This window comes from Hyperoodon ampullatus (assembly GCF_949752795.1).
Source record: "Hyperoodon ampullatus genome assembly, chromosome: 4".
NCBI classification, from domain to species: domain Eukaryota; kingdom Metazoa; phylum Chordata; class Mammalia; order Artiodactyla; family Ziphiidae; genus Hyperoodon; species Hyperoodon ampullatus.
The window spans coordinates 37,382,933-37,410,154 of NC_136917.1; the positions used below are offsets into that span (position 1 = coordinate 37,382,933).

Genomic DNA, 27,222 nt, shown 5'->3' on the forward strand with positions numbered 1-27,222 from the left:
TGGCCGCATCAGGTCTTAGTTGTGGCACGCGGGATCTTTTGTTGCGGTGCACGGGCTTCTCTCCAGTTGTGGCAGCAGGTTTTCTCTTCTCTAGTTGTGGTGCGCGGGCTCCAGAGCGCATGGGCTCTGTAGGTTGTGGTACCAGGCTCTCTAGTTGAGGCGTGTGAGCTCAGTAGTTGTGGCGCACAGGCTTAGTTGCTCCACAGCATGTGGGATCTTAGTTCCTTGAAAAGGGATTGAACCTGCGTCCCCTGCATTGTAAGGCAGATTCTTTACCACTGGACCACCAGGGAAGTCCCTGTGTTACGTGTTTTTGTTTACAATTAAAATTTTTAACAAGTTTGTTGTCCCTATTTAAAAAAAAAGGAATTATGATATATGAATGAGAAAAAAACAAATGTCTAATAAAAAAAAGTGAACCAGCTAATTAAAAATAAATATAAGAAAATCTCCCTGGAAAGAAATGAAATGAGCACAAAGAGGCAGCACCTGTATGTACTCAACAGTTTGGCCAAGATGAAAAATCAGGGTGATATGACTTCATGTATAAACAGTAACCTATCTTGAGACCCTGGACTAAGAAGTCTCTCCTCGTGGGAAAAGGGAGGTAAGTATTGAGGGGTTAGGATTTGGTCATAAGTTTTTTAAGGTCACCATTCTACCCAGTGCAGATGGCATCTTATTGAAAACACTATCTAGGTGTTTCTGTACATGCAGAATAGAGAGATCAGGGAGGGGCTTCATCAGGAGATTGATGTTTTGTAGCTTTTAAGTTTCAGATTGCTTTTTTTTGTTTTCTTTTGGCCAAGCCAAGTGGCTTGTGGGATCTTAGTTTCCTGACTAGGGATTGAACGCAGGCCACATCGGTGAGAGCACTGAGTCCTAACCACCGGACCACCAGAGAATTCCCTCAGATTACTTTTTAAGACCTTGCTGTAGAGTGAGACTTTCCTGCCATGAGTGCCAATTATCCCTAGGAACAGAGGGCAACTTTTATGTAATGGCTTTGGAGCACAGAGACTGGGGTTCAAATCTCTGCTAGGCCACTAAATGGTTTGTGTGGCCGGGGTCTGGCAGCTGCCTTTCCCGTCTATAAAACGGGGCCCTCACGGCCGCTGGGATGGGCTGGAGGGCCATGGTCAGCAGCAAGCTCCACTGGCCAGGGCTCATCACCTGAGAGGCACTGTCTCCCTTGGGCCTGGGTTTTCCCATCTGTGACACGGAAGCCAGAGCATGCCTGACCTGGAGGCTACTGGGGATTCCACAGAAGCTGTCTCCCCCCAAAACTGGGGACCCACATGGCAGCAATGACCGCCCGGGGTGCTGCCAAGTCTCCTGCCGGCAGAAGGAACTGAGGCCACAGCCACGCGGAGTACCTGGTTTATTTCTGACACAGGTGCACCTCAGGACAGCGGCGGACTTGGGGCGGGGGGTGGTGCTGGGGGCAGGGCTAGAACTCCACCTTGCAGGCCGGGAAGGCCTCGTCCTGCATGGACACAGTGCTGTTGCTGCCCAGCACCGTGATGCCCAGCGCCTGGTGCCGGGCGTGTGTCTCCTCATACCACTCGTGCATTGCCACCGAATCGAAGGTGGGGATCAGGGTCACCTGTGGGTGGGACAGATGGACCAACGGTGAGGGGGAGCGCCCTCTGCCCTCCCGGCCCAGCCCCAAGGCATCTGAGGCCCCACTTCTCTGACCGCGTTTGTCTCCGCCTCCATTGCCTCTTACCTGGATGTCTGCAGCCGGCGGCCAGCCTGTCCCCGAAGTCCCTTCTCCTTCCCATGGCACCCAAAGGACCCTTTCACAACCCAGGAGACCGGACCACTCTTCTGCGAATTCTTCACCATGCTTCCCGCCCACCCCCACTGCTGCCATCTCCCCCTCTTCTCTTGCCCAGGCCTCCCTCCAGCTCCCTGAATACACTAAGCCTGCTCCTGCCGCTGGCCTCCGCCCACGCTGTGCCGTCTGCCCGGGACGCTCCCTCTCAGCTGCTCCATAAGCTGTGTGCAAGGCTGGGTGTCAGCACACTCACAGGCTGAGTGGGCGGCCAAGTACCTGGAGGCTCCTTCTATCCAAATTCGCCTCACCCTTCAAGGTTCTATTTCAAGGCTTCCCATGGGGACAACCCCAGCCCTCAGGGTCAATTCTCAACGTTCTTGGCTGTGTAGACACCACACATCTCACCTATTCCTCCTGGCTGGTTCTCATAACATTAAGGAGGTTCAGTGCCAGGGGTCAGGCGAGGTGATCAAACCAGCCCCACCCTGCGACCTCACCCAGGTTTGCTGCAGACAAGGAAGTGGATGTAACAGGAACAGAGTCCCGAGAGCTGGGTGGCACTCCTGCATTTGACCTCATTGCCGCATGGCCTTGGGGACACGGCTTAGTCTCTCTGAGCCCCACTCCCTCCTTGGATGCAGGTGAAGATCACACCAACCTCACAGGACAGTGTGGGCTCAGCAGGAAGACACCGGGAAGTGCTGACCCTGCCCAGTGCCAAGAGCTTGGGCAATGTCCCAGTGACATTTGCTGTCATCGGGACTGTCTCACACCCGGGTTGTCACGTACCTGGAGGTCACGGTCCCACTGCTGCTTGCCAGCCAGAAGTGCATCCAAGACAGCCCGCATGCCCTCTTCCTTGTGCTGGTCCTGGCCACTGATGACGTAGCAGAGTGCACGCACCCTCCGGAAGAACTCCTTGTCTACCAGGCGGGCACTGCCACCGCTGGGCAAGTAGGCCAGGTCGAGGTAGACGGGGGAGCTCGGCGGGGCCAGTGACCCTCCTGGCCGACTGCCAGCTGACCCTGTGGGTAAGAGGGATGGGGTCAGTCGTGAGCTCTGGGGACAGGGAGGGGCTGAGACCCAGGGCCCGGGACAAGGCTCCCAGCTCCCTGAACCTCTCTGAGTGGCTCCCTCCCTGGAAGGAAGCCTGATCTCCGTTTTATGGTTGACAAGCTCTCCCTGGCTTGTCCTGCAAACACCCCAGCCAACCTCTCAGTGCCTGGATACTCCCTGGCCAGTCCCTGGACACAGACATCCCCAGGGCCTGAGGGAGGGGGCAGCCAGGGAGGGCTCCCTGGAAGAGGGGGTTTTAGAGCTTGAGTTCCTAAAGCAGCAGTACCTGGAATTCTCAGCAGCATCCACCTGTTTATTTACTCAAGGGGAGCCAATCGGACATTTATCAAACTCTCCTGGGCACCGCACCCTGGGGACACAGCAGTGACCCAAACAAACAAAAATCCCTGCCCTCAAGGTTGACAGGGAGCCAGAGTGGGTGTAGGAAGGAGAGCTGAGAGAGGGTGATGCAGGCTGGGCAGCCTGGATGGAGCTGGAGCAGCTGCTCTCAGGGCGTTGTCCATGCCCTGAACCCAAAGCCTGTGCAAGGGGGACAAGGCCACCATTCCTGGGCCAGTGAACTCATCAACTGATTGAGGACATAGCCAGGTCTTGGCCACAGGAAGCCTGCCAGGTGTTTGGTGTCTTAAGATCATAAACGTTGCCCAGTCCAGGGTGTGGGCCCAGAAGGCTGCTGGGGCATTTGCAGAATGAATGAAATGCCCAGCTTTGGGCAAGTAGCGCCCCTCACTCATAACTGGGGACAGTGGTGTCGAGGACCCTGAGTGGTGCCCCAGGAAGGGAAAGCCACCGTGGCTGTGGAAGGCGAGAGGGGGACAGGAGCAGCAGAGGCAGAACAGCAAAGCGAAGACAAAGGGAATGTGGGCAGAAGCCATGGGGCAGGAGGACAGGGGTAGAGCAGGGATTGGCAAGCTGTGGCCTGTGGGCCAAATACGGCAACTGCCTGCTTCTGGAAATACAGTTTTACTAGAACACCCACGGAGTACTTACTGAGCTGTTTTTGTGCTACAACACCTAGTTGAGTGAGTAGCTAGCTGAGTAGCTGAGAGAGAGACCATCTGTCCTACAAAGCTTAAAATGTTTACCCTTTGGCCCTTTAAGACAGGCTTTGCTGACGCTAATGTCGATGGCTGGTTTATCAGAAGCAGTGGTAGCAGGAGACCCTGAGTGGCCAAGACTGTGGCCTTTGGAAAGAGGCCAAATGCCCAGGAAGAGAAGGTCTCAGATGATCCCCAGCCTCCGGGTGCCAGCCTCGCCCATGGGCCCTAGGGGCCACCCTCTCCCTCTCCCTGTCACTGTGCTGGGAGCCCCTGACCTGCCAAAGGTCACAAGGGCCCATCAGATGCCTCTCTTGGAATCTGCCCAGGAAAGACAAGGGGGGCGCTGAGGCTAGAAGACAATCAAGAGACCAGGGTGGCCAGGAGCTGAGGACAAGCCACATGGGGAGAGAAGCTGGAGATGCCTGTCGGCTCCCGGAGGGCAGGACCACCCCAGGCAACTAGAATAGGGCTCAGTCCAGAGCAAGCGCTCAGTGAACATGACTTGGAGTTATTATGACTGTCATCATTGTCACTGCTTTCTCACCAGCCCTCTCTTGGTAATTCTAGACCAGCTCTGACTGATGCAGTGGCCACCAAGCACTGGAACGTGGTGTGAGCCAAGACATGCTGGGAGTGCAAAACACGCACCAGGCTCCCAAGATGTAGTGTGGAAAGAGAAAAGGGAACTATCTAGTAATATTTTATATTGATTACATGCTGAAATATCATTTTGATATAGTAGTATGCAGGAAAGAATTAACACAGCAGGATTCTGGGACGATGGTACAGTAGGAAGCTCCAAGAATCTGCTCCCCATCTAGACAGTTGTGCTGGCAGCCCCTCAGCATAAGGTTGAAGCAACTTACATGGGACTTAAAGGACTGTAAATTTTTTCTTCTTCTTTTCTTCCCCCTTCATTTTTTTTCTTTTTCCCCTTTCGGGAGCCAAACATTTAAGCACTAGGACACTCAAAAGCAACTACCATACAGGGGAATTTAGAAAGCAACCACAGATGCCCAGCAAAAGGTACAGGATCAGAAAAGACATGAGAACGCCCTAAGTTTACACCAGACTGATCCCCAGCACAGAGACAGCCCACAGTAATCAAACAAAGGAAAGAGCCACATCAAACCCTGGGGAAGGGGAAAATTTGGATCTCAAGTTATCACATTATTAGATTCAAATGTACAGTTTTCAATAAAAAAAAAATCACAAGGTACATAAACAGGAAAGTATGGCCCAGTGAAAGGAAAAAAATTTAACAGAAACCATCCTTAAGAGAGACCAAATGGTGGACTCACCAGACAAAGACTTAAAAAACTGTCCTAAAGATACTCAAAGAACTAAAGGAAGATGTGGAAAAAGCCAAGAAAACAATGTATGGAAAAAATACAAATATCAATAAGGAGAAAGAAAACATAAGAGTAAATGAAAAGAAATTCTGGAGCTGTAAAATACAGTAACTGAAATGTAAAATTCACTAGGAAGATTCCACTCAAGGTTTGAACAAGCAGAAGAATCAGCCGTCTTGATGACAGGGCAATGGAAATTATTGAGTCTGAGGAACAGAAAGAGAAATAATTGAAGAAAGTGAACAGAGCCTAAGGGACCTATAGGATACTATCAAGAGGACCAACATACACATTATGGGAGTCTCAGAAAAAAAAAGAGAGAGAAAGGGGCAGAAAGATTATTTCAAGAAATAATGGCCAAAATCTTCTTATATTTAATGAAAGACAAGAACATAAACATCTAAGAAACTCCATGAACCCCAAATAGGATAAATTCAAAGAGAACCAGACTGAGACACATGATAATCAAATTGTTCAAAGATAAAGACAAAGAGAATCTTTTTGTGGGAAAGAAGTGATAAAGGGGACGTTTATAGCTATAAACACTTTTATTAATATCTCAGATCAACAGCCTAACTTTATAACTTAAGGAACTGAAAAAAGAACAAAAGTAAATCCAAAGCTAGCAGAAGGAAGGAAATAATAAAGATTAGAGCAAAGATTTTAAGAATAGAGAGTAGAAAAATGACACAGAAGATCAGCAAACCCAAAAGTTGGTTCTTTGAAAAAATTAACAAAATTGACAAATCTTTAGTTAGATTGACTAAGAAAGAAAAAGAGAGAAAGAGCGAGAGAGAAGGGGCAAGGGAACCGGGAGTGGCCAGCGGGCGGGAGGCGGCAGCAGGTGCCCATTGTCCGGCGGGAGCTGCGCGGAAGCCCCGCACCTCCCCGCGCCCTTCACCTACTCCAGGAGCGCGCGGCCCTATGGGCCAGTGCGGGCGGGGGTCTCCTGGAGGCCGTGCGCCCAGAACCACCCGCGGGGCTTGGGAGGGGTGTGGGGTCGCGCTCCCCGGCTCCTTCCACTCCCGCTGGGAGCTGGCTGCGGGCGAGGGTGCCGGGCGAGGGGAGCGGCGCCCGGCGCTGGGGTGCGCAGGGGGCGGAGAGGGGGGGCCGGAGGCAGCGGGGGAGGGGCTCGGGCCACCATGGACGACAAGGCGTTCACCAAGGAGCTGGACCAGTGGGGTCGAGCAGCTGAACGAGTGTAAACAACTTAACGAGAACCAGGCTAAGGAAATTTTAACAAAAGAATCAAATGTGCAAGAGGTCCGTTGTCCTGTTACCGTCTGTGGAGATGTGCATGGTCAATTCCATGATCTTATGGAACTCTTTAGAATCGGTGGGAAATCACCAGATACAAACTTCATGGGTGGCTGTGTAGACAGAGGTTATTATTCTGTGCAGACTCTGACTCTTCTTGTGGCATTAAAGGTGCGTTATCCAGAACATATTACAATATTGAGAGGAAACCACGAAAGCTGACAAACTACCCAAGTATATGGCTTTTATAATGAATGTCTGTGAAAGTATGGAAATGCCAATGTTTGGAAATTCTTTACAGATCTGTTTGATTATCTGCCACTTACAGCTTTAGTAGATGTACACATATTCTGCCTCCATGGTGGCCTTTCCCCATCCATAGATACACTGGATCATAGAAGAGCCTTGGATCGTTTACAAGAAGTTCCACATGAGGGCCCAATGTGTGATCCGTTATGGTCAGATCCAGATGATCGTGGTGGGTGGGGTATTTCACCACGTGGTGCTGGCTACACATTTGGACAAGATATTTCTGAAACATTTAACCATGCCAGTGGTCTCACACTGGTTTCTCATGTTCACCAACTTGTAACGGAAGGATACAGTTGGTGTCACGATCGGAATGTGGTTACCATTTTCAGTGCACCCAATTACTGTTATCGTTGTGGGAACCAGGCTGCTATCATGGAATTAGATGACACTTTGAAGTATTCCTTCCTTCATTTTGACCCAGCACCTCGTCGTGGAGAGCCTCATGTGACCCAGTGCACCCCAGACTACTTTCTGTAAATTCCTCATGGGAAAACCTGCCTTTGTACGTGGAAGTATAGCTGGCTTTTAAAAAATATATATATTTAAAAACAAAACAAAAAAAAGCAACAGTAATCTATGTGTTTCTGTAACAAATTGGGATCTGTCTTGGCATTAAACCATATAATGGACCAAACTGTGCCATACTAATGATGAGCATTTAGCACAACTTGAGACTGAAATTAGTTCAACACTATGTTCTAGATTGGTCGTTCTTAACAGTTTGCCTGCTGTGTTTGTAGTAACCACTTTCCTTGGGACTGTTCAAGCAAAAAAGGTAACTAACTCCATCTCCTTTTGCACTTACTTGGAGATTTTAGTTAGACTGTTTAACTGGCATGGATTAATAGGGTTGGATTTTTATTTTTAAGAAGAATTCATAAAGCTAACTTCCACTTAATTCATTACCGTTTATTTTATTGAAATGTATAATTAACTGAAAAATTCTTGGGAGTACGTTGTCATAACATTTAAAGAGATTTCCCTTCATTTAAACTACATTACTATTTTATGTTGATCTGCATATTTCTGTATATTTGTCATGACAGTGCTTGCATTCTATTTGGTGTACTGAGCAAATAAACTTTCCATTTTAAACAAACAAACAAAACAAAAAAGAAAAAGAGAAGACTCAAATTAGTAAGATCAGAAATCAAAGTGGAGATGTTACTACCAATCTACAGAAATAAAAAGCATTATGAGAGTACTATGAACAATTATACACCAACAAACTGGATCACTTAGAAGAGATGTACAAATTCCTAGAAACACAAAACCTATCAAGACTGACTCACAAAGAAATAGAAAATCTGAATAGACTTATAAATAGTAAGGAGATTGGATCAGTAATCAAAACCTCCAGGGCTTCACTGGGTTTCTACCAAACATTTAAAGAAGAATCATTAGAAAGGAAAAAGTAAAGTTATCTCTGTTCACAGATGATATAATGTTATGTGTAGAAAATCCTAAAGATTCCACACACACAAAAGAAACCTGTTAGAACTAATAGATGAATTCAGAAAAGAGCTGGATACAATATTAACACACACAAAAACAACTGCATTTCTATATGCTAACAGTGAACAATTCAACAAGGAAATTAAGAAAACAATTCCATTTACAATAGCATAAAAAGAATGAGATACTTAGGAATCAACTTAAAAAGGAGGTAAAATATTTGTACACGAAAACTGCAAAACACTACTGAAAGAAACTAAAGAGAACATAAATTAATGGAAAGATATCCCATGTTCATGGATTGGAAGACTTAATATTGTTATGCCACCACTACCCAAAGTGATCTACAGATTCAATGCAATTCCTGTCAAAATCCCAGTGATTTTTTTTGCATACATAGAAAAAAATACATTCTGAAATTCATATGGAAGCTCACTGGGATCCCAAGTAGCCAAGGAAACCTTGAAAAAGAAGAACAAAGTAGGAGGACTCACATTTCCTGATTTCTAAAATTACTACAAAGCTACAGTAATCAAGGCAATGTGGTAGTAGTATCAAGACAGACATATAGATCAATGGAATAGAATAGAGAGCCCAGAAACAAACTGTCACATATATGGTCAAATGATTTGTGACAAGGGTGCCAAGAACATTCAATGGGGAAAGGACAGTCTTTTCAGCAAATGGCCCTGGGAAACTGGATATCAACATGCAAAAGAATGAAGTTCAATGCTTATTTAGCACCATATCCAACAATTAACTCAAAATGCAAAATATAAGAGTTAAAACTATAAAATTCTTAAAAGAAAACATAAGGCAAAAGCTTCATGACACTGGATTTGGCAATGACACCAAAAGCACAGGCAACAAAAGAAAAAATAGACACACTCAACTTTATGAAAATCAAAAAATTTTGTGCATCAAAGGACACTATCAACAGAGTAACAAGGCAAGCCACAGAATGGGAGAAAATATTTACAAATCATTATCTGATAAGGGATTAATATCCAGAATATATAGAGAACTATCACAACCTAACCACAAAAAGACAAACAACCTGACTCAAAAATGGGCAAAGGACATTTCTAAAAAGATATACAAATGCCCAACAAGCAAATGAAAAGGTGCTCAACATCACTAATCATTAGTGAAATGCAAATCAAAACCACAGTGAGATACCACCTCACACCCATTAGGATGGCTACTATCAAAAAGCCATAAAAGAGGGCTTCCCTGGTGGCACGGTGGTTGAGAGTCTGCCTGCCAATGCAGGGGACACGGGTTCGTGCCCTGGTCCAGGAAGATCCCACATGCCACAGAGTGGCTGGGCCCGTGAGCCAGCCAACAAAAAAAACAAACCAAAAAAATGGCTTAAGGTAGTCAATTTTTTTTTTTTTTTTTTTTTTGCGTTACGCGGGCCTCTCACTGTTGTGGCCTCTCCCGTTGCGGAGCACAGGCTCCGGACGCGCAGGCTCAGCGACCATGGCTCACAGGCCCAGCCGCTCCACAGCATGTGGGATCTTCCCAGACCGGGGCACGAACCCGTGTACCCTGCATCGGCAGGCGGACTCTCAACCACTGCGCCACCAGGGAAGCCCAAGGTAGTCAATTTTATGTTACATTAATTTTAGCACAATTTTTAAAAATTGAAAAAAAAAAACACAGCAAGCCCAAGACTGCTATCATTAGAAAGCTGACAGGTTGGCCCTTGGCTGCCTTCTGGGAACTTGGATTTCAGAAGGGTTCCCACCATTTCCAAAATTCCAGACTCCCCAGGAAGGGGTGAGCAAGTGTACAGCATAAACTACATTGCTGTACAAGTAGTGTAGGCATGGTGAGCCACTCTTCTTATCATTTGGGAAATGGTGGGAACCCTTCCAAATATATATATAAAATCTGATCATTCTCATATGTATTTGGTCTTTATCCACAGTTCCCACCTCACACCTCCTAAAACCCTTGGAATTTTCCGGTCAGTAAGAGCAATGGGAGCATCTTTTGTTACAATACTTGGTTTCTTGTCCTCAGTTCCTGAAACCACTTCAGGGCCATAAAAGTGAAATGAGTGTCTGTTATTCAAAACAAGCCCTTTCCAACACAAGGTTTCTGCTAATGAAGGTGACTTTGGATCCCACCCCAGGGTGGGGGCTGGTTGCCAGAAGAACCAATCATATGATTAAGAGGTTGAAACTTTCAGTCTTGCCCTTTGATTTTGGGGGAGGCGAGAAGGGCTTGAGGTTGAATCAATGGCCACTGGCCAATAATTTAGTCAATCACAACTATGTAATGAAGCCTCCATAAAAGCCCCAAAGGACAGCTTTTTGGCCCTTTTTCAGAGAGCTTCCACATTAGGGAAACAGATTGCTTCTACGTGCCACTGTGTGGGGCCCCAAGCTCCCTGAAGACATCAGATCCCTTGTTTAGAACCTCGTCCTATGTATCTCTTCAACTGATTGTTGATTTGTATCCTTTAACAGCGTTTTATATGTAATAAATTAGTCATCTAGGGAGTAAATGGGTTTTTCCTGAGTTCTGTAAGCTGCACTAGCAAATTAACCAAACCCAAGGAGGGGGTCATGGGAACCTCTGATTTATAGCTAGTCAGTGAGAAGCACAGGTAACAAACTAGACTTGCGATTGGCATCCTGAGTTGCAGGAGGTCATCAGAACCCCCAGTTTGCAGCCAGTTGGTCAGAAGCACAGGTAGAAACCTGGGATTGTGACTGGCATCTGAAGTGGAGGGTGGTCTTGTGGGACTGAGCCCTTTACCTGTGGTATGTGATTCTATCTCTGGGTAGAGAGTGTCAGAATTGATTTGAATTCCTGGACACCCTGCTGGCATCCAAGAATTGCTTGTTGGTGTGGGGAAACCTACACACAGACACACACACACAGTGGAACTGGGTCCAGGAACCCTTTTTGGTTGGTGTCAGGAGTGGGATTTGCTAGAATGACCCTGGCTTACAGAAACATGTGTTTTTTAAAGAGAAAGGATAAAAGTGTGGGGAATGAGCAAATGCTGATCCCCAGATAGCTACCTAGTCACCCACAGTATGAAACTGCAGCTCCACTGCAATCAGTTACCAATGGAATGTAGTAATGGTAGTAGACCCAGCACCCAAGGAGTTGGCTCACTGGATATATAAGGAAATGCAAAATAATAAGCAGCATGCTGAATACACAGTTTCCTGGTTATTGGTATCTCTATTAGCCAAAATGAAAGTTAAAAAATGTGCTCATTCGGGTCTTGATGTTGAACCAAGTTCAGATTTGGGTAGATCTGAGGTTTGGTCATTAGCCTCAAAGCCGCCCAGAGAGGGAAAAATTATGCAGGGGCAACAGGAAATACCTCTAATGTCTCTGGTCACCAAGAAGGTAGTTAATGTAGGGGGAGGGCAAAACCAAGAAACAACTAAAACCAGGGGATAGAATGTAAAGAAACTGACTCACTTTGTGGACTGGTATCATCAGGTTCCTGAAGAACCTTTACCAAAATGGATCGTGAGAGTAACCAATTTGGGGGCTGTGTCTTTGGTTTTGAAGGCTGCAGACTAGAAGAGCACATCTGGGTTGATGCAGGACCCGAAGCTCACTATGAACAACCACAGATTGTTCCAGACACACAGGAGGTTATTCCCGAAGGAATAACCAGCCTGGTCGACTGGATAAACCCCACTGAAAAGACTGTTTATCCTGAGAAGGGGGGATTGCCCAACTCACCCCATAAATGCCAAGCGGGACACCCCAGATGAAGCAGCTGAGATGCCTTCCTATGCAAGCCATGTGGGATTAGCTTTATAACTGGGACATTCACCCACTGAATATGCCTGTTACCCAGGTTTTGGTAAATGCTGTGATTAACGGGACCCTTGTTGCATGGGCACCCCATGGAACTTTACTGCTACAAAACTGAACAACAGTTCAAGAAGCCTTATCAGATCTGCTATCTCAGCTTCTCTGATGACACCAAGAACATTAGAGTAATTAAGAAGACAGGGAGAGACAAAGGGGAGAGTCAAGGGACTTGACCGAGTGGAGTGGTAATCTTCAGATGGCTGTTGAAATGTAGAATGAATAAAGCAGACACTGATAGAGTTGAAACAGGTGAAACTGAGCAGGACCCTGTGGGGCTCCTGGACATGGAAGCCTTTCTGTGTACCCTGTTCCTTGTTTGCAGGGAACAGACTCCAGCCTCCGTGACCTTCCCTGAGTCCCAAAGGGCAGATTCAAACAGTTGCTAATCAGGGAAGGGAGGGGATGCAGAGACAAGGGAGAAGCAGCCAAGAAACAATAGGGCAGCCTTGGGGCAGGGGCCTCTTTCCCCCTCAAGGGATACACATTAACAATACCTTTGAGCTCTTTACAGAACTAAAACCCCCAACAAATGGAAGATGTCAGCATTATTCATTCCAGAGAACAGCATCTGAGGCCAGATGAAAGGAACCAGAGAAGCTCATCAAATTACCTGAGACCGGATTAAAGGAGTACAGCCCCCTCCCCCACACCTTAATCTTATCAACAACCCCGCCCTTGAACCACACTGCTATAAAACTCCTCACCAAATCCCCCCCGGGTTGGGGGACACAGTTTTTCAGGGGCATGACCCCACTGTGCCCCACTCTGCCTGGCAAAGCAATAAGGTTGTTCTTTTTTTTTTAAAGCTATTCTTTTCTACCTCACCCAAAACTCTCCCTGCGAGATTCGATGTGGCACTGGTTCACAGAAGCCGAGTTTTCGGCAACAGATGCAGCACTACCAGAGACTGGGTGGACCAGTGCGGCCCCCAACGTTTTGTTAAAGGGCCCCAAACAAGTCCACTATCTACTCTAGTTTGGAGGGATTTTGAAAGCCAGGAGGCAAAGATTACAATGAGAAACCTGACCAGGAATCCCCTGTGGGCGAGGATTAGGAAGATTAATCAAGATAAAGACTGAAGCAGAGGCCAGGATCTTCTGGCTCCACCCCGGGGGTAGGGACCCAAGGCCATCTGCATAGGCGTGGAGAAAACGGCCAGGAGAGGAAGGAGACCTTCCCAGGATTCCTAGATACAGGAGCCCAAAGCACTGTGATTCCAACACCTGTTGGTGAAGTCTTAGCGGGGGCTAAGGTTAGACTGGGAGGAACTGGAGATGCAAACGTCGATGGGATTAAGGTGAACACTGGGATGAAAACTGGGGTGAGTGGACAGATTTTGTGTGAGGTGGTCACATCTCCTTTACCTGACTGTATTACTGGGATGGAGATCATGGCTGACTGGGGATTGCTTCCCCTACTTGATATTGTAAAGCAGAGGCTTGTAAGTCCACCCTCCGGCCAGTTTTAATTGGGGACGCCAGATGGGAGCTGCAAGAACTGCCCGAGCACACACGGGCGGCTAACACAGAGTGATCTAGAACGCCTGGTGGACAAAAAGAGATGACCACTTTAATTCATGATATGCTAGAAGCTGGAGTGTGGGTACCCACGACTTCACTGTACCATAGCCTTGTGTGGCCTGGGGAAAAGACGGATGGTTCATGGAGTCTAACTGTAGACTATCAAGGCTTAAACCAAGTTGTACCACCCATTGGCTCAGCCGTTCCAGACACACAGAAAATGCAAGGAGGCTGCTACTCAGTGAGTGACCTCGTTAATGCTTTCTTCCCTGTCTCGATCTCAGAAAAGAGCCAGCAGCAGTTGGCCTTCACATGGGAAGGATCCCAATTTACCTTTCTTGTGCTGCAACAGAGGTATCTGAACTCACTGGTTTACTGTTGTGATTTGGTCAGAAGGGACGTGGACTTGATGCGGGTCGCCAGTGTAATCATACGCTATACAGATGGCGTTACGGTGATAGCGGAAACCGAAGAGCAGGCTAGGACTGATCTGAGTGCAACAGTGACGCATGTGACCAACTGGGGTGGGTTAATAAATCCAGCACTGGTTCCCAGGCCTGCCCGAACAGTCAAATTCTTAGGAAGAACCTGGGCAGGGGCCACCTGGGATATTCCACAAGAGACTAAAAATAAACTGCTGTCACTGTCCTCCCCAGGACCAAACCAGAAGCCCAGCGTTTGGTTGGTTGATTTGGATTTACATCTGGGAATGTTGCTTCCATCTGTAAGACTACCCGAAAGAAAGCTCTGAGTTAGGGACCCAAACGAGACCAGGTTGTGTCTGAATTACAAACGGTGGCAGCCCTCTCAACTTGGCCGTTGGGCCCTGCCAACCCCCAACTCAGATATGATTTGGGAAGTGTCTGCCATACTCTGTATACTCTGCAGACTGGAGCTTCTGGCAAAAGCCCACGAGCACCTCCCAGCAGTGACCACTGGGATTTTGGACCAGAAAATTCCAAGATGCTGCCGCCCATACACAGTATTTGAGAGACCATTAGTAGCCTGCGATTGGGCATTAATTGAGATCACCTCGATTACTGATGGACATAAAATAATCATGAAACCTGAGATGCCCATAATGTCTTGGGTGATGTTGGAGGAACACTCCAATGAACGCAGTGCCCAGAAGTGTTCCATAATACAAAGAGAAATGGTTCACCCGAGAGTACGCTGCCAGGGTAATGCAGGGAGGCACCCACTGGATCATGAGCATGTAGCCTCTGTTCCTCTAGGACCGACTTTGGAGCCACCTGAGGAGCTGCTGGAACCGACTGGCACGTGGCCTTGCCCTATGGACGGCTCTCAACTGAACCACAAAGCGCGCTTGTTTTATGGATGGCAGTTTCAAGATGAATGGATAATAACCTGCTTGGAAAGCGGCTGCATTAAGACCAGGGGATGGCGAGACCCTGATTGGAGGCAGCAAGAAGAAATTGGCTCAGTGGGCTGAACTGCACGCTGTTTGCCTAGCAGTGGTGGAAGAACTGAGCAATGGTAAAAGCCCCTATGTTTGGGTTTTTACTCCTGGGCCGCAGCCTGTGGCGTGGCTGTGTGGTCGGACAGATGGGCAATGGAAGCCTGGACTATTAAAGGGATCCCTGCATGGGGCGCGGCCTTATGGAAATCACTCTGGGGATTTAAGGGGTGTGTTAAAGTAGGACATGTCAATGCCCACCAGAAGAACCCCTTCCAGGTTTGGAAGGTCACTGAACCACCAAGTGAACGTCTTGGGAGGGCAGTCCATGAATGAGTCAGCATGGGGAGAGGGCTGCAGCAACGCAGAGCCCCACACATAGCCGGCAAGTGGATTACATTGGACCAAAGCCAGTAGCCCTGGGGCGGGGGGCTATAAATGAGCCCTAAAAGGAACAGACACCCTGCACTGGGTTTGCATACCTGATGGTAGATGCAAATGCTCAAAATACTGTAAGATTGGAACAGAAAATACTGTAACAATTTGAGCCACTGAGTTACATTTCTTCGGACCAATGGGTGCACTTTACAGCCCATACTGTCCAACAGTGGCAAGAGATGTGTTGCGTGTCATCCTCAGAGTAATGGTTTAATAGAAAATTGGAATGGGCGGCTGAAGCATTTGCTGTCTAAAACCAGGGGAGATACAGGCTTGAGAGGCTGGCTTTCACACCGTCACGAGCATGTGCTCACACTCAACGTGAGCGGGGCTGAGGGCGGGTCCCCACTGGATAGATTCCTCCACTTTTCTGGGGGTGTGGGCAAGGCGGGGCGGGGGAGGATGCTGACGCGACTGTATAACTCTTCCCCGCATCACAGCAACTTTTTTTTTTTCTTCTCTTACTCGATGCAGTGGTCCCAGAACGAGGGATGCAACTGTGGGGGCCAGAAGCAGGGATGATTCCTAAACAAGAAACTGTAACTATACCTTTAAACCTTTATGTCAGAATTCCTAAGGGCCTGATGGGCCCGGAATGTGCCTTCACCCCCTCTGGCAAAGTTGGTGTGGACAGTGAATGCTGCCCTGCTGCCTAGCAGTTGCAAGAGCCCACTAGTTCTGTACCTGTGTAACCCTATTCTATGTGAGTGGCAGTGGACGGGGCAGGGGAGACACCTGCCAGCCTAGTTTCCTGGCAGCAATCTGGACCAGCACGGTGGCCAAACTAACGTCCCTTCCAAGAGTGGAAAAGTGTGGGTAAAGATAAATGACAAATGGAGAGGAAAAATAACAGCTGAGGGTAAAGGGATGAATAAGTGGGTTGTGCAATGAGGGAAATCCAACATTTTATTAACACCTGAAGAGAGCCTCAGAGCAAGAGAATAATATAATCTCTTAGCAGAAGCATACCAGATGCCCAGCAGGCTGAAGCTAGTTTGCTGAGATCAGCCCTGATTTGGGGACCTGACAAGATTGAACAGCAGCCTGCACACCTGAATGGCATTGCTCTGGAAAGACATTCTGGTCCTGAGATATATTAATGAACAAGACCAACTGTTAAAAGATTAAATGGAATTCTAGCGATGCGCCTGTATCTTCTGACTCCTATTTTTCGGGCTACATCTACTACAAAGGATAACATTTGGGAACTGCTTCCTACTGGGACTTCAAACTGTGTGGTGTATCGCTCCCAGCAGACTGATCCATGTAATCACTGTGTAATGATAGATCTTGACAATCAATTGCTTAGAAAGGTCCCTGGTTATGATGGACAAAATATAATGGCAGCATGCCCAACATGGGAGGGTGTGCTGTGCACGAGCACATGTCACCCTGTTTTTGTGGATGGAAAACGATTCATCAAAATAGGGAAAAACAGTGGGTCCCTGATGGGATTAAAGCAGTGGGCATCACATGGTAGCTCAAGGTCCCCTGGGGTACAGCCCTACCAGAGACAAGGCAGGCCATGGGAAGCCTCATGGCATACTCAGACTAAATTAAATTACATCTAGGTGTGCTTACCACGCATCTAAGCCTAGTCTGGGGGACCCAAAATTTTGGGGTGCAAAATATACACCCTATCTGCACACAGGCCATTAGTACACAATGGCAACAAGGTCTCTGGTGGATTCAACAACTCTGGCCCACAAGCCAGAAACAGCCTTAGGGTAAATAGGGGCTAGTAGGTATCCTAGGACAAGTGGAATTTGCTTTTAATGAGGAGTGGCATTCAGAGGAAAAAAATTAATTAGACTAGGCAGACTAGGGGGAGTTCTCTTCCAGGTGGAAGGCGAAGGATGGGAGCCAGCCTGGAAAGAGAATGAGGTTTTAGCAAAGTGGGTCAGGCAGACTGCCAATAATGCTGGATATGCTAGAACTAGCATTGGGAAGGGCCGTGCACCTCGATCCAACAAGGCCTCTTGACTATTTAAATACATATGCAGGCTGAAGTGGCCACGGGGCAGTGGCCCTCAATCCTAGCTGCTGAGGCTCCGGGGCGCACACACCTATGGGAACGTTACGGCCCTCCAAGCTTATGGAAGTTCTCTGGGGACATTTATAATTTACACAGATGCACCCTGACTGCTCGCACCTCCAGTAAAGCTAGAAATAAAATATACCCTGCAGCACAGTTAGTTGGGATAGGAATGTTCTAAATACAACTCGTGTCCTCCCCATAGAAGGGAGGTGGGCCCTGCGATACAACACATGATGGAAATCAGACTCAGTACAAGCTTGTGAACTTGTCCCTAGTTACCTTGGAATCCGGAGCTAACTGAATCGTGGCCAGTGGTCACGACCTCTGTCCTTAATACCGTCTGGTATATGGGCAAAGGCAGATTCTGTTGGGAAGGCAAAGTGAACACGTCTGTAGCTCTTACCGATTTGTTCTGTAATGAAAATGAATTGTACAGTAACCATATTTTGATACGGTGTAACCCTGTCTGCTGGTAAGATTCAACTACCTCATGTAAATGAGTCTTATGGTAACACTGATACTGATGATCAAATGTATTGAGAGCCTGAGTTAAAGCCTCCTCGGGAGGTAATACCTGTGGAAAATGACTGGCCTGAGGAGCAGGATAGCTAATCACCAGCTGATTTCTGTGCCGAATAGTTCTGCACAAATTGATCGTAAGGTACAAGTAGCAAATGACGTTTCTCTAAATCGATCCTGGGACTTCCCTGGTGGCGCAGTGGTTAAGAATCCGCCTGCCAATGCAGGGGACACAGGTTTCGAGCCCTGGTCCGGGAAGATCCCACATGCCGCAGAGCAACTAAGCCCGTGCGTCACAACTACTGAGCCTGCGCTCTAGAGCCCGCGAGCCACAACTACTGAGCCCACATGCCACAACTACCGAAGCCCGCGCGCCTAGAGCCCATGCTCTGCAACAAGAGAAGCCACCACAATGAGAAGCCCACGCACCACAACGAAGAGTAGCCCCCGCTCACCACAACTAGAGAAAGCCTCCACACAGCAAGGAAGACCCAATGCAGCCAAAAATCCATCAATCCATCCATCCCTACCCGACACCAGCTTCTCCAAATGTCTGGCCTATTTATGTTGGTACTATTGCTACATCTAATAAATGCGACCCCAAATATAAGTGCTGTGATAGGTATGATTGCTTTGCTGTAAGGGATCTGTTTCACCAGGGGGTGGACTGCAGTATTGTGATTTGTAAGAAATACATATACTTGGTCATTCTCAGATATATTTGGTCCTTCATCCACAGTTTCTGGCTCACAGCTCCCAAAACCCTTGGAATTTTCTGATCAATATGAACAATGGGAGCATCTTTGTTATATTTGGTCTCTAGCCCTCAGTTCCAGAAAACACTTCAGGGCCCAAAAGGTGAAATGGGTGTCTTGTTATTAATAAGAAGTCCTTTTCCATCACAACTGGGTTTATGTTAATGAAGGTGACTTTGGATCCCACCCCAGGGTGGGGGCTGGTTGCCAGGAGAACCAATCTTGTGATTAGCGGGTCAGAATTTTCAGTCTTGCGGCCTGACTTCTGGGCAGGGGAGAGGGGCCTCAGGTTGAGTCAATCGCCTTTGGCCAATGATTTAGTCAATCATGACTATGTAATGAAGCCTCCATAAAAGCCTCAAAAGGCAGTTTTTTGGCCCTTTTTCAGAGAGCTTCCACACCAGGGAACCAGAACGCTTTGTGCTACCATGCAGGGCCCCAAGCTTCATGAGGACATAAGATCCCTTGTTTGGGACCTTGCCGTATGTATCTCTTCATCTGGTTGTTAATTTGTATCCTTTAAGAGCCTTTTATACTAAATTGGTAACCTAGTGAGTAAATGGGTTTTCCCGAGTTTTGTCAGCAGCTCTGGCAAATTAATCAAACCAAAGGAGGGGGGCATGGGAACCTCCGATTTACAACCAGTTAGTCAGAAGCACGGGTAACAGCCTGGGCTTGTGACTGGCACCTGAAGTGGAGGGTGCTCGGGGGACGGGCCCTTTACTTGTGGAATGTGATTCTGCCTCTGGGTAGACAGTGTCAGAATTGCAGCCAACTGTGGGACACCCGGTTGGTGTCCAAGAATTGGATCCTGGAAACCTTTCCAGTGTACGTGTGAGGTAGGCGGTGCCTGCACGACCAGCCCCAATAGAAACCCTGGGCCCTCAGTCTCTAAGGAGCTTCCCTGATCGACGGCACTTCACACGTGTCGTCACAGCTTGGAGCGCAGGGAATCAAGCACATGGTATGTGACTCCACTGGGAGGAGGCTTCCAGAAGCTTGTGCCTGGTTTCCCTGGGACTTCCCCCCATGTCTTTTGCTTTTGCTGATCCTGCTCTGTATCTCTTTGTTGTAATAAACTTATGAGTATGACCATACACCGAGTCCTCCTAGGCAATCATCCAACCTGGGGGTGGTTTTGGGACCCTCCACACAAATGAGTTTAACAAAATATAATATTAAAATTAATTTCACCTGTTTCTTTTTGCTTAGAGTGGCTACTGGAAAATTCACCACGATGGATGTTGCTCACATTACATTTCCGTTGACGGTACTGCTTGAGCACCTTGGAATTGCAAGTGCTTGAAGAGTCAGACCTGAGCTTCCATTTTATTGGAGAAACTGAGGCCCAGAGAGGGTGGTGCGTATAGCCGAGACCACACAGCAAGCAGGGAACAGGAGGACTTGGGCAGGGAACCCACTGCAGGACTCCAGCCCCCAGGTACTTACCGGATGGACCTCGAGTGGTTGTCTTGGGGACTGAGGACTTTCTGGCCAGGGGTGCCCGACTTCCTTTGTCACTAGGCTCGCTCCGGGCGCTGAGTGGCCGACTGGCCCGGTCCCCACTGGCCAGCCCCTTGGTCTTGGCAGCGGTCACTGGAGTGGCTTTGGGGGCAGTGGTGCCACGGTTGGGGCGGGTAAGGGGCTTCCGGGTATGGCCGAGGCCCTCTCTCAGCCGGGCCTGCTCAGGAGGCAGCATCTCAGGGTCCACCATGCAGATACTAGGTGGGGTGGGCAGTGGAGGGGGTATCTTGAGCGGGTCAGGCAGTGGGTCACGGCGAGGGGCCCCAAAGCCCTCTGTGTCCTCATCCGAGTCCGCGGTGCCAGGGGCGGCAGGCAGGGGGTCCGAGTCAGACAGGGTAGGCAGGGACTCGCTGACAGACGTGGGTGGTGTCTCCTCCACCCCTGGAGCACCCGCCCGCTCCTGGGACCGGGCACTACTGTCATTGGAGCTGCCGGGGGAAACAGGTGCTGGCGCCATGGGCACAGCCTTGCGGTGCTCAAACTCACAGGGTGATACCAGGCACAGGTCCACGTCGTGTGGGGAGGCCGAGCGGAGCACCCGAGGGCCACAGAGTGGGAGGCTCAGCCCAGCTTCACTTGCAGCAGCAGGTGGTGGCGGTAGCACCTGCTCAAAGGACACGGACAGAGACTCGTCCACCTCTGTGGAGTGCGGGGAGCCCACCTCGGCGGGCAGCGAGGGGGTGGTCACTGTGGGGGATGCATCCGGCCCAGGCTCCCCACCCCGCAGTGGGCTCAGTGACAGTGGCCCGCTGCTCTCAGTTGGGCCCTGGTGGGCTCCGGCGGGTGAGGGTGTGCACGGCTCGGGGGTGCTGGTCGCCAACAGCAGCTCCAGGGTCTTCTCCTCCAAGCTGCCGCCCTCCTCCCCGGCTGGGCTCAGCCCCAATTCCAGGCTGCTCTCCTGGCTGGGCGTGGCCACCAGCCGGGGGGCCGGGGAGCCGCAGGCCTCCGTGGCGGGGCTGGCCTCTCTGCACCGGAAGCTAGGTGGGCTGCGGGGCCCATTCTCTGCTGGTGGGACACCCGGGCGGGGTGTGTTGGGTGCTCTGCGGGGCTTGGGAGCCACCTGGGCGCCTGCTTTCTTGCCACTGACCACAGCGGAGGCCGCCCGCCGCACCTCCCGGGGTTGGGTCCGAGGGGCGCTCGGCTTGGGGTCCTTCTTCACCTCCCGGGAGGGCCTGGCTTCTTTCTCAGCCTTGCGAGGGGCCTCAGCCCGTGGTGGCTCCTTCTGGGCCACCCCGGGGCGCTCCTGGGTGGGCCTGGAGGGTGCCGTCGTCCGGCCCTCTCTCCTCAAACTGTCCCGGGAGCCCACGCTTTCCTTGCTCTCAGCTCGCCGAGGCCCCGCCAGGTCCTGAGGGGTCACCACAGGCTCCCGCAAGAACCCCAAGTGCTGCAGGCGGACCAGGCCATCCAGGAGGCGGGCGGGTGGCGTGCAGCCAGGGAACAGCACGCGCACCACCTTCTCAGAGGGGCCTGCGGGGTGCCACACCAGCAGGGCACACACAGAGGCCAGCGTGTGGTCAGTGGCAGCCGAGGGCGGGTGCAGCACGTACATGTCCAGGCGGCCCACGCCCATCTTCTGGAAGAGCACAGTGGGCTCGGCCGGCAGCGGCCCACGGTTCAGAGGCAGGGGGGTGATGCCCAGCCGGGCCAGGAGGCTCAGGGCCAGCTCTGCCTCATCCTCCCCGCGCACCAGCCGCGAGGCGGCTGCACGGGCATTGAGGAACACGATGCCCAGGTTGGGGGAGATCAGCCTGCGCAGCCGGTCATCCCCAGAGCCCCCGCCAGCGGCCGCCTCATCACGCTCCGCTAGCTTGCGCCGCAGCAGACTGTTGAGGCCGGGGAGGCTGTCAGCGCCCGCGTGGGTCACCAGCACGGCGTCCACCCGGTCCAGGTGCCGCACCAGCTTCCAGAAGCTTGACTTGGGGTTGGAGCCACCATTGACCAGCACGGTGAAGCCATTGACGGCGAAGAAGGCAGCATCCCCAAGGCCGCCAGGGAAGATGTAGCAGCAGGGCCGGGCGAGCCTAAGGAAGCCCACGGAGGCCGGAGGCTCGAGCAGCTCAAAGGGGGACGGCGGCTCCAGCGACTCAGCCACGTACTCCAGGAACTCACGCAGGCCCTCAGAAGCCGGCAGCTGCACTGGAGGGTTCAACCGCAGCTGGAGCACGCCCTGGAGGCCGGGCACTTCGGGTGCCAGCTGGGCCCAGTCACCAAAGGTCGGGCAAGTGATGGTGAGCTTGGGTGGGTTTGCAGGCGGGGGTGCGGAGGCCAGGAGATCCCGGATCTGTAGAGGGCGGAATGGTTAAGGGGTCACCTGGAGCCAGGCAACACCCAGCCCCTTGGGAAAACTAAGGCCCTTTGCCTGCCCTTGTCACCCTCAGGACAAAAACCCAGCCTTCCCCACATCCCAGAAGGGCCCATCACCACTGGTCCGCCTCTACCCTCCCCCACCCTCTCTCACTCTCCCTGCCCCAGGGCCTTTGCACTTGCTGTTCTAGACTCCTAAAGCACAGCATCCTCCAGAGAGACCTTCTACACTCACCCCCCCCCACCACCCCTGTGTACTGGTTCTTATCAAACCAAACGTGGTTTGCCAGTTTTTTGCTCATTTTGCCCCACCCAGACTAAGGGATTCAGAAGGGACCCCCATTCAGATGGGACCTAGAATCTGCGGTGCCATTTGAAGCCTCTGAGACATCTACTGATCTACAGGCCCACACACTGTAGTGGGTCATGGGACTGGGCCCAGGAGGGAGACACGCCACCACCATTATTCCACAGAGGAGGAAGGGACGATGCTCAGGGGGACAGCAGGTCGCTGGAGCCACTCAGCCCAGTGGGGACAAGCCAGGCTTCAGAGGCAGGATGGTGAGGGGGCGGCTTACCTCTTTGTCCCCCAGGACCTGGAGGAAGTGGCGGGGTGAGAAGCCCCCTGTCTGGAGCAGCAGCTCCCCCGTCTCCTCCAAGCAGGGCCCAGCCAGCACCAGCAGCTTGTGAGAGGCAGGGTCCAGCAGAAGGTTCCGGAGCTGAGAGAGAGGGAGAGTGTTCAAGGCCCTATTCTGTGCAGTGAGACAGTCAGCACCCCTCTTTGGGGTGGTCCCCAGACCCTAATCTATATATAACCACCCCACTCCTGTCCCCATGACGGCCTGGCCAGTACTAAACTAGAAGCCGGGACTGTAGCCTGTAGGCCTCCAGTTGGGCTCGACCCCCTATCCCTGCTCCCAACTCCTGCTCATTCTACAAAGCCCAGCTCCAGTGCCCCCTCCTCCTGGAAGTCCTGCACACCCCTTCTGGGCTCCCCGAAGCCCACCTCTCCCTCTGGCCCAGCCCCGGTGCCACGGGGAAGAGGGGCCTGTGTCTGGCTCTGTCTCCTCCAGCCCCTTCAGGGAGCAAAAGGGAGCATTTTTGATCAGAGGAATCAACCTGTACAAGAGTATCTAGAGGGGTGTCCCGGAGCTCTATCTTGTTCATCTTTCTCATGGGAAATTGAGAGAAGAGCGCAGATGTCCACAAGCTAGAAGTATTAAGTCAGTTCAGACAACTAGCGGGGCCCAGCCCAAGGGAACGCACGGGACGCAAACATCGGCTGGGTTCTGCCCTCCCACCTCCAGCCCTTCCCTATCTCATTCCTTCCTCCCAAACTCCAGCCTTTTCTGATTCCACCCGCTCCCACCATCAGCTCTGAGGAGGGAATAAATCGAGGCTGGAGTCATCAGGGGAGGCTTCGCTGCTGCCGGGTGTCAAGAAGAGGATTTCAGGCAGCACGAAGGCAAGGACACATGAGGTGAGGCCAGGGGATGGCGCTCGTCCCAGCAGCCTGCTCCCCCCAGGAGCCTACCCTTCCCTACCTCGTCACACAGGGACTTGTCTGATGGATTCAGGAGGACCAGCGTCTCCAGGGTGTCTCCACGGTGGTGCAGGCTCCGCTGGCCTGTGGGGGAACCGGGCCCTGTGAGTTTAGGGCTGAGCCACATACGTGGGGGTCAGCCTGTGACAAGGTCAAACCCTGCCTCACTGTGTAACCCCAGGCGGCCATGAGCCCCTCCAGGACTCCGCTTCCCAGGATCCCCAGCCAGAGGGTCATCAAGGGATTAACAGGCATGTGGTAAAGCTGCAGGTCAGGATGAGGCAAGAACAGGAAACCGCCTTGGCAGGCCTCACGCTGGAAAACAAGGCCTCCACTGCTGGCAGGGCCCAATTCACAGCTCTCAGCCCTGCGAGGGACGCCACTGTCACCCTCATTTTATAATCAAGGAGCCTGAGCCCAGGGAGGGCCAAGGAGGGTACACCCGGAAAAGGGCACAACATGGGCAAGGGCCCTGCGGCAGGACTGAGCTCTCTGTGTCTGAGGATCAGGAAGGGGCAGGTGGGGCTGCAGCGAGGGGTAGCAGGAGGGAGCCGAGGGCAGGGAGGCCTCATGGGCCACGGAGAGGGGAGTGGGGTTGATTCTGGGATCCAAACCCTCATCTGTCCCCCAGAGAACAGATGTGTTTCAAATATGGAGCACCCGGCCCTGGGTCTGGAGAGGCAAGGACCCTCTACTACTGGTTACCCTTTATCAGTTTATCACGGGGTTCTTATCATGTGCGGATATTGCCCCATTCAGGTGGGGAAATTAAGGCACAGAGAGGGGAAGTGGCTGCCAAGGCCACACAGAGCGGATGGGACTTCCAGCTCCCCCAAATGGTGAGGGTCAGGAAGCCACCCAGAACCACTAGGACAATGAGGCGACGGACACTTCCTTCCCCTCCTGCAGCGGCCTGGAGGTGACTCAACAGGCTGGCTGAGGCAGGGGAGAGCTGCAGGCAACACCCAGGCCCTGCCCAGCAGCTGCTCTGTTCACCCCGGTCACCCCAGAATCCCCAGGGAGCCACGGGACATGTGGGGCTGGCCCAGGAACCCCAACTCCCTCCTCGATCCTGCTTTCTCAGCTCCCCATCTATTGAGCATCTACTGTGTACCTGGCCCTGTGAAGGAATCACAAGCATAAACCAGACATAGTCCCTGCCACACCAGGCCTACACTCCACCCTCCAGTGCCGCTCAGCAGCCCTTCACTTTCCCAATGTCCTGTCCCTTTGACTGGGCCCTTCCCTCCACCCTCCACACCAGCCCCAGCTGCTTCTCATCCAAAAAGACCCTCCTCAGAGGTTTCCCTGTCCCCCACACCTCACTACCTTACCTGTCAACTGGGGACAAAAACACAAGTTCTTGCCTTGTGGGTTGCTGAGGACCAAAGGAAGTGAGTGCTGGCTCAGTGCCCCTACTCTGCACTCAGTAGATCTCAGTTGTATTATTACTGTTGCTGCTTACAGCCATTCCCTGACCCCCATGCCTGGCATATAGTTGGCACTCAAAGAACACCTGTCCACTGAATGAGCAGAAGGGGAGAGCTGGGGCATGCAGGGTCCCCAGCCTCACCTTTCACAATGCTGGAAAAGGTGGCCGAGTGCCGTGACACGAAGACCTTGAGCTGCTCATCGAGGCTGCAGACGCCAGGGTCAATGTCCCATGACCGGATGCCTGGTGGGGAGAGGGGGGAAGGGAGGTAGGAAATCAGCTGGACTTCCCAGCTCCCAGAATATTTCAATAACTAGCGGATGGCTGGTGAGGGCTGCCACAGGCCCCTCCCCTCAACCTGCCCCTGCACGTGACGGCCTGGAAATTCAGAACCACCCAATGTGCCTTTGGAGCCCACTGCCTCCACCCTCAAGGAACCCAAAGTGTAACTCAGGCATTTTACAGAGAAGACTCAGGACATCAGAAAGAAAGTCCCGGCCTCCTAAACAGTCATCTTGTCCCCTCCGTCATCCTCCCACCCCCACCACTGTTTTCACTGTTCCTCAGCCCTGCCAGGCACAGTTCCCATCTCGGAGCCTTCGCGTGAGCTGTTCCCACTGCCCAGAGGTCCTTCTCCCCACCCTTCAGGTCCTCTCAGTCCTTTGCATCCTGTGAACACTCCTGTAACCATCTGAGCTTAAAACTTGGTCCATCTCCTCACTCACTTCGGTACCCGCCCCCCAACCAGACCCATTAGTCCTGTGAGGGCAGGACTGAGCCTGCCCATGGTCCCCACGCTATCCCTGATGCCCTGTGGGGTGACACTCCTTAATCCTGTGAACCGAGATGTGTGCTGCCGTCCCATTTTACTGGCCACGGACGGCAAGCCCTGCCGATCTGAGAGATGGGGGATGGATGAATGCCCTCCAATCACGGTTTGGGGTGCACCACGCCTGCCGGTCCCACCATGCCAAGTGGCTGCAGGTAAACCTTGCAGGTGCACCTATGACTCACATCCCCAGGTGCCAAATCCCCTGAGCAGGCAGCTCCCGCCCACACCCCAATTAGCAGTTCCTCATGGAGCTGCGGAAAGTAGGCCCTGGAGCTCCGGGCCCAGCCTCCCCATCCCTGCTCCTCCCTCCAGGACTTCGAGGCTGCTAAGGCCCGAGGATTCGAGGAGGGCCCGGAGGGCGGGAAGCGGAGCCCTTGCCCATGCTGCCCAATCGCGTGGGTCCCAAAGCCTGGGCCCGTATCCCCTCCCCGGTCTGCACCCCGCTCGAGGCGGTGCAGCCCAGCCCAAACCCGAACGCTGTTTCCTCTGCGGGCACCCACGGCCTCTGCCTGCGCCCTGTGCCTAACGGTAAGGGGATCGGGGCACCGGGGCCCCCGGATCCAGCCGCCCCCCGCCCCATCCCCCGGCCCTTAGGCCGAGATGCGCCGCCGCGCCCGCCTCCCCGACACCGAGTTCCCGGGCCGGCCCGACCTCGTTCAAGCTCCTCCAGCACATAGGCTAGCAGCCCGGGGCACCCGCACTCGCCGCCCACCACGAGCAGCAGTGAACTGGGCGCCTCCACCGACCCGGGGCCTGCCGCCGAAACCGCCAT

General features: G+C 51.7%; 1 protein-coding gene and 1 pseudogene across 2 annotated transcripts; one reads left to right on the top strand and one right to left on the bottom strand.

Moving 5' to 3' along the window:
- Nucleotides 1–1,372: 1,372 nt before the first annotated feature.
- On the bottom strand, nt 1,373–27,222 carry MAP1S (microtubule associated protein 1S; the record flags this gene model as incomplete). The annotated part of the gene is made up of 7 exons (XM_079703590.1): nt 1,373–1,606; nt 2,570–2,805; nt 20,265–22,620; nt 23,222–23,362; nt 24,188–24,270; nt 25,760–25,861; nt 27,102–27,222. 7 exons carry the CDS (start codon nt 27,220–27,222, stop codon nt 1,451–1,453), a joined length of 3,195 nt encoding a protein of 1,064 aa, XP_079559716.1. The 3' UTR covers nt 1,373–1,450.
- On the top strand, nt 6,392–7,295 carry LOC307052587 (serine/threonine-protein phosphatase 2A catalytic subunit beta isoform-like; annotated as a pseudogene). The gene has a single exon. The product of its transcript is annotated as a serine/threonine-protein phosphatase 2A catalytic subunit beta isoform-like (transcript).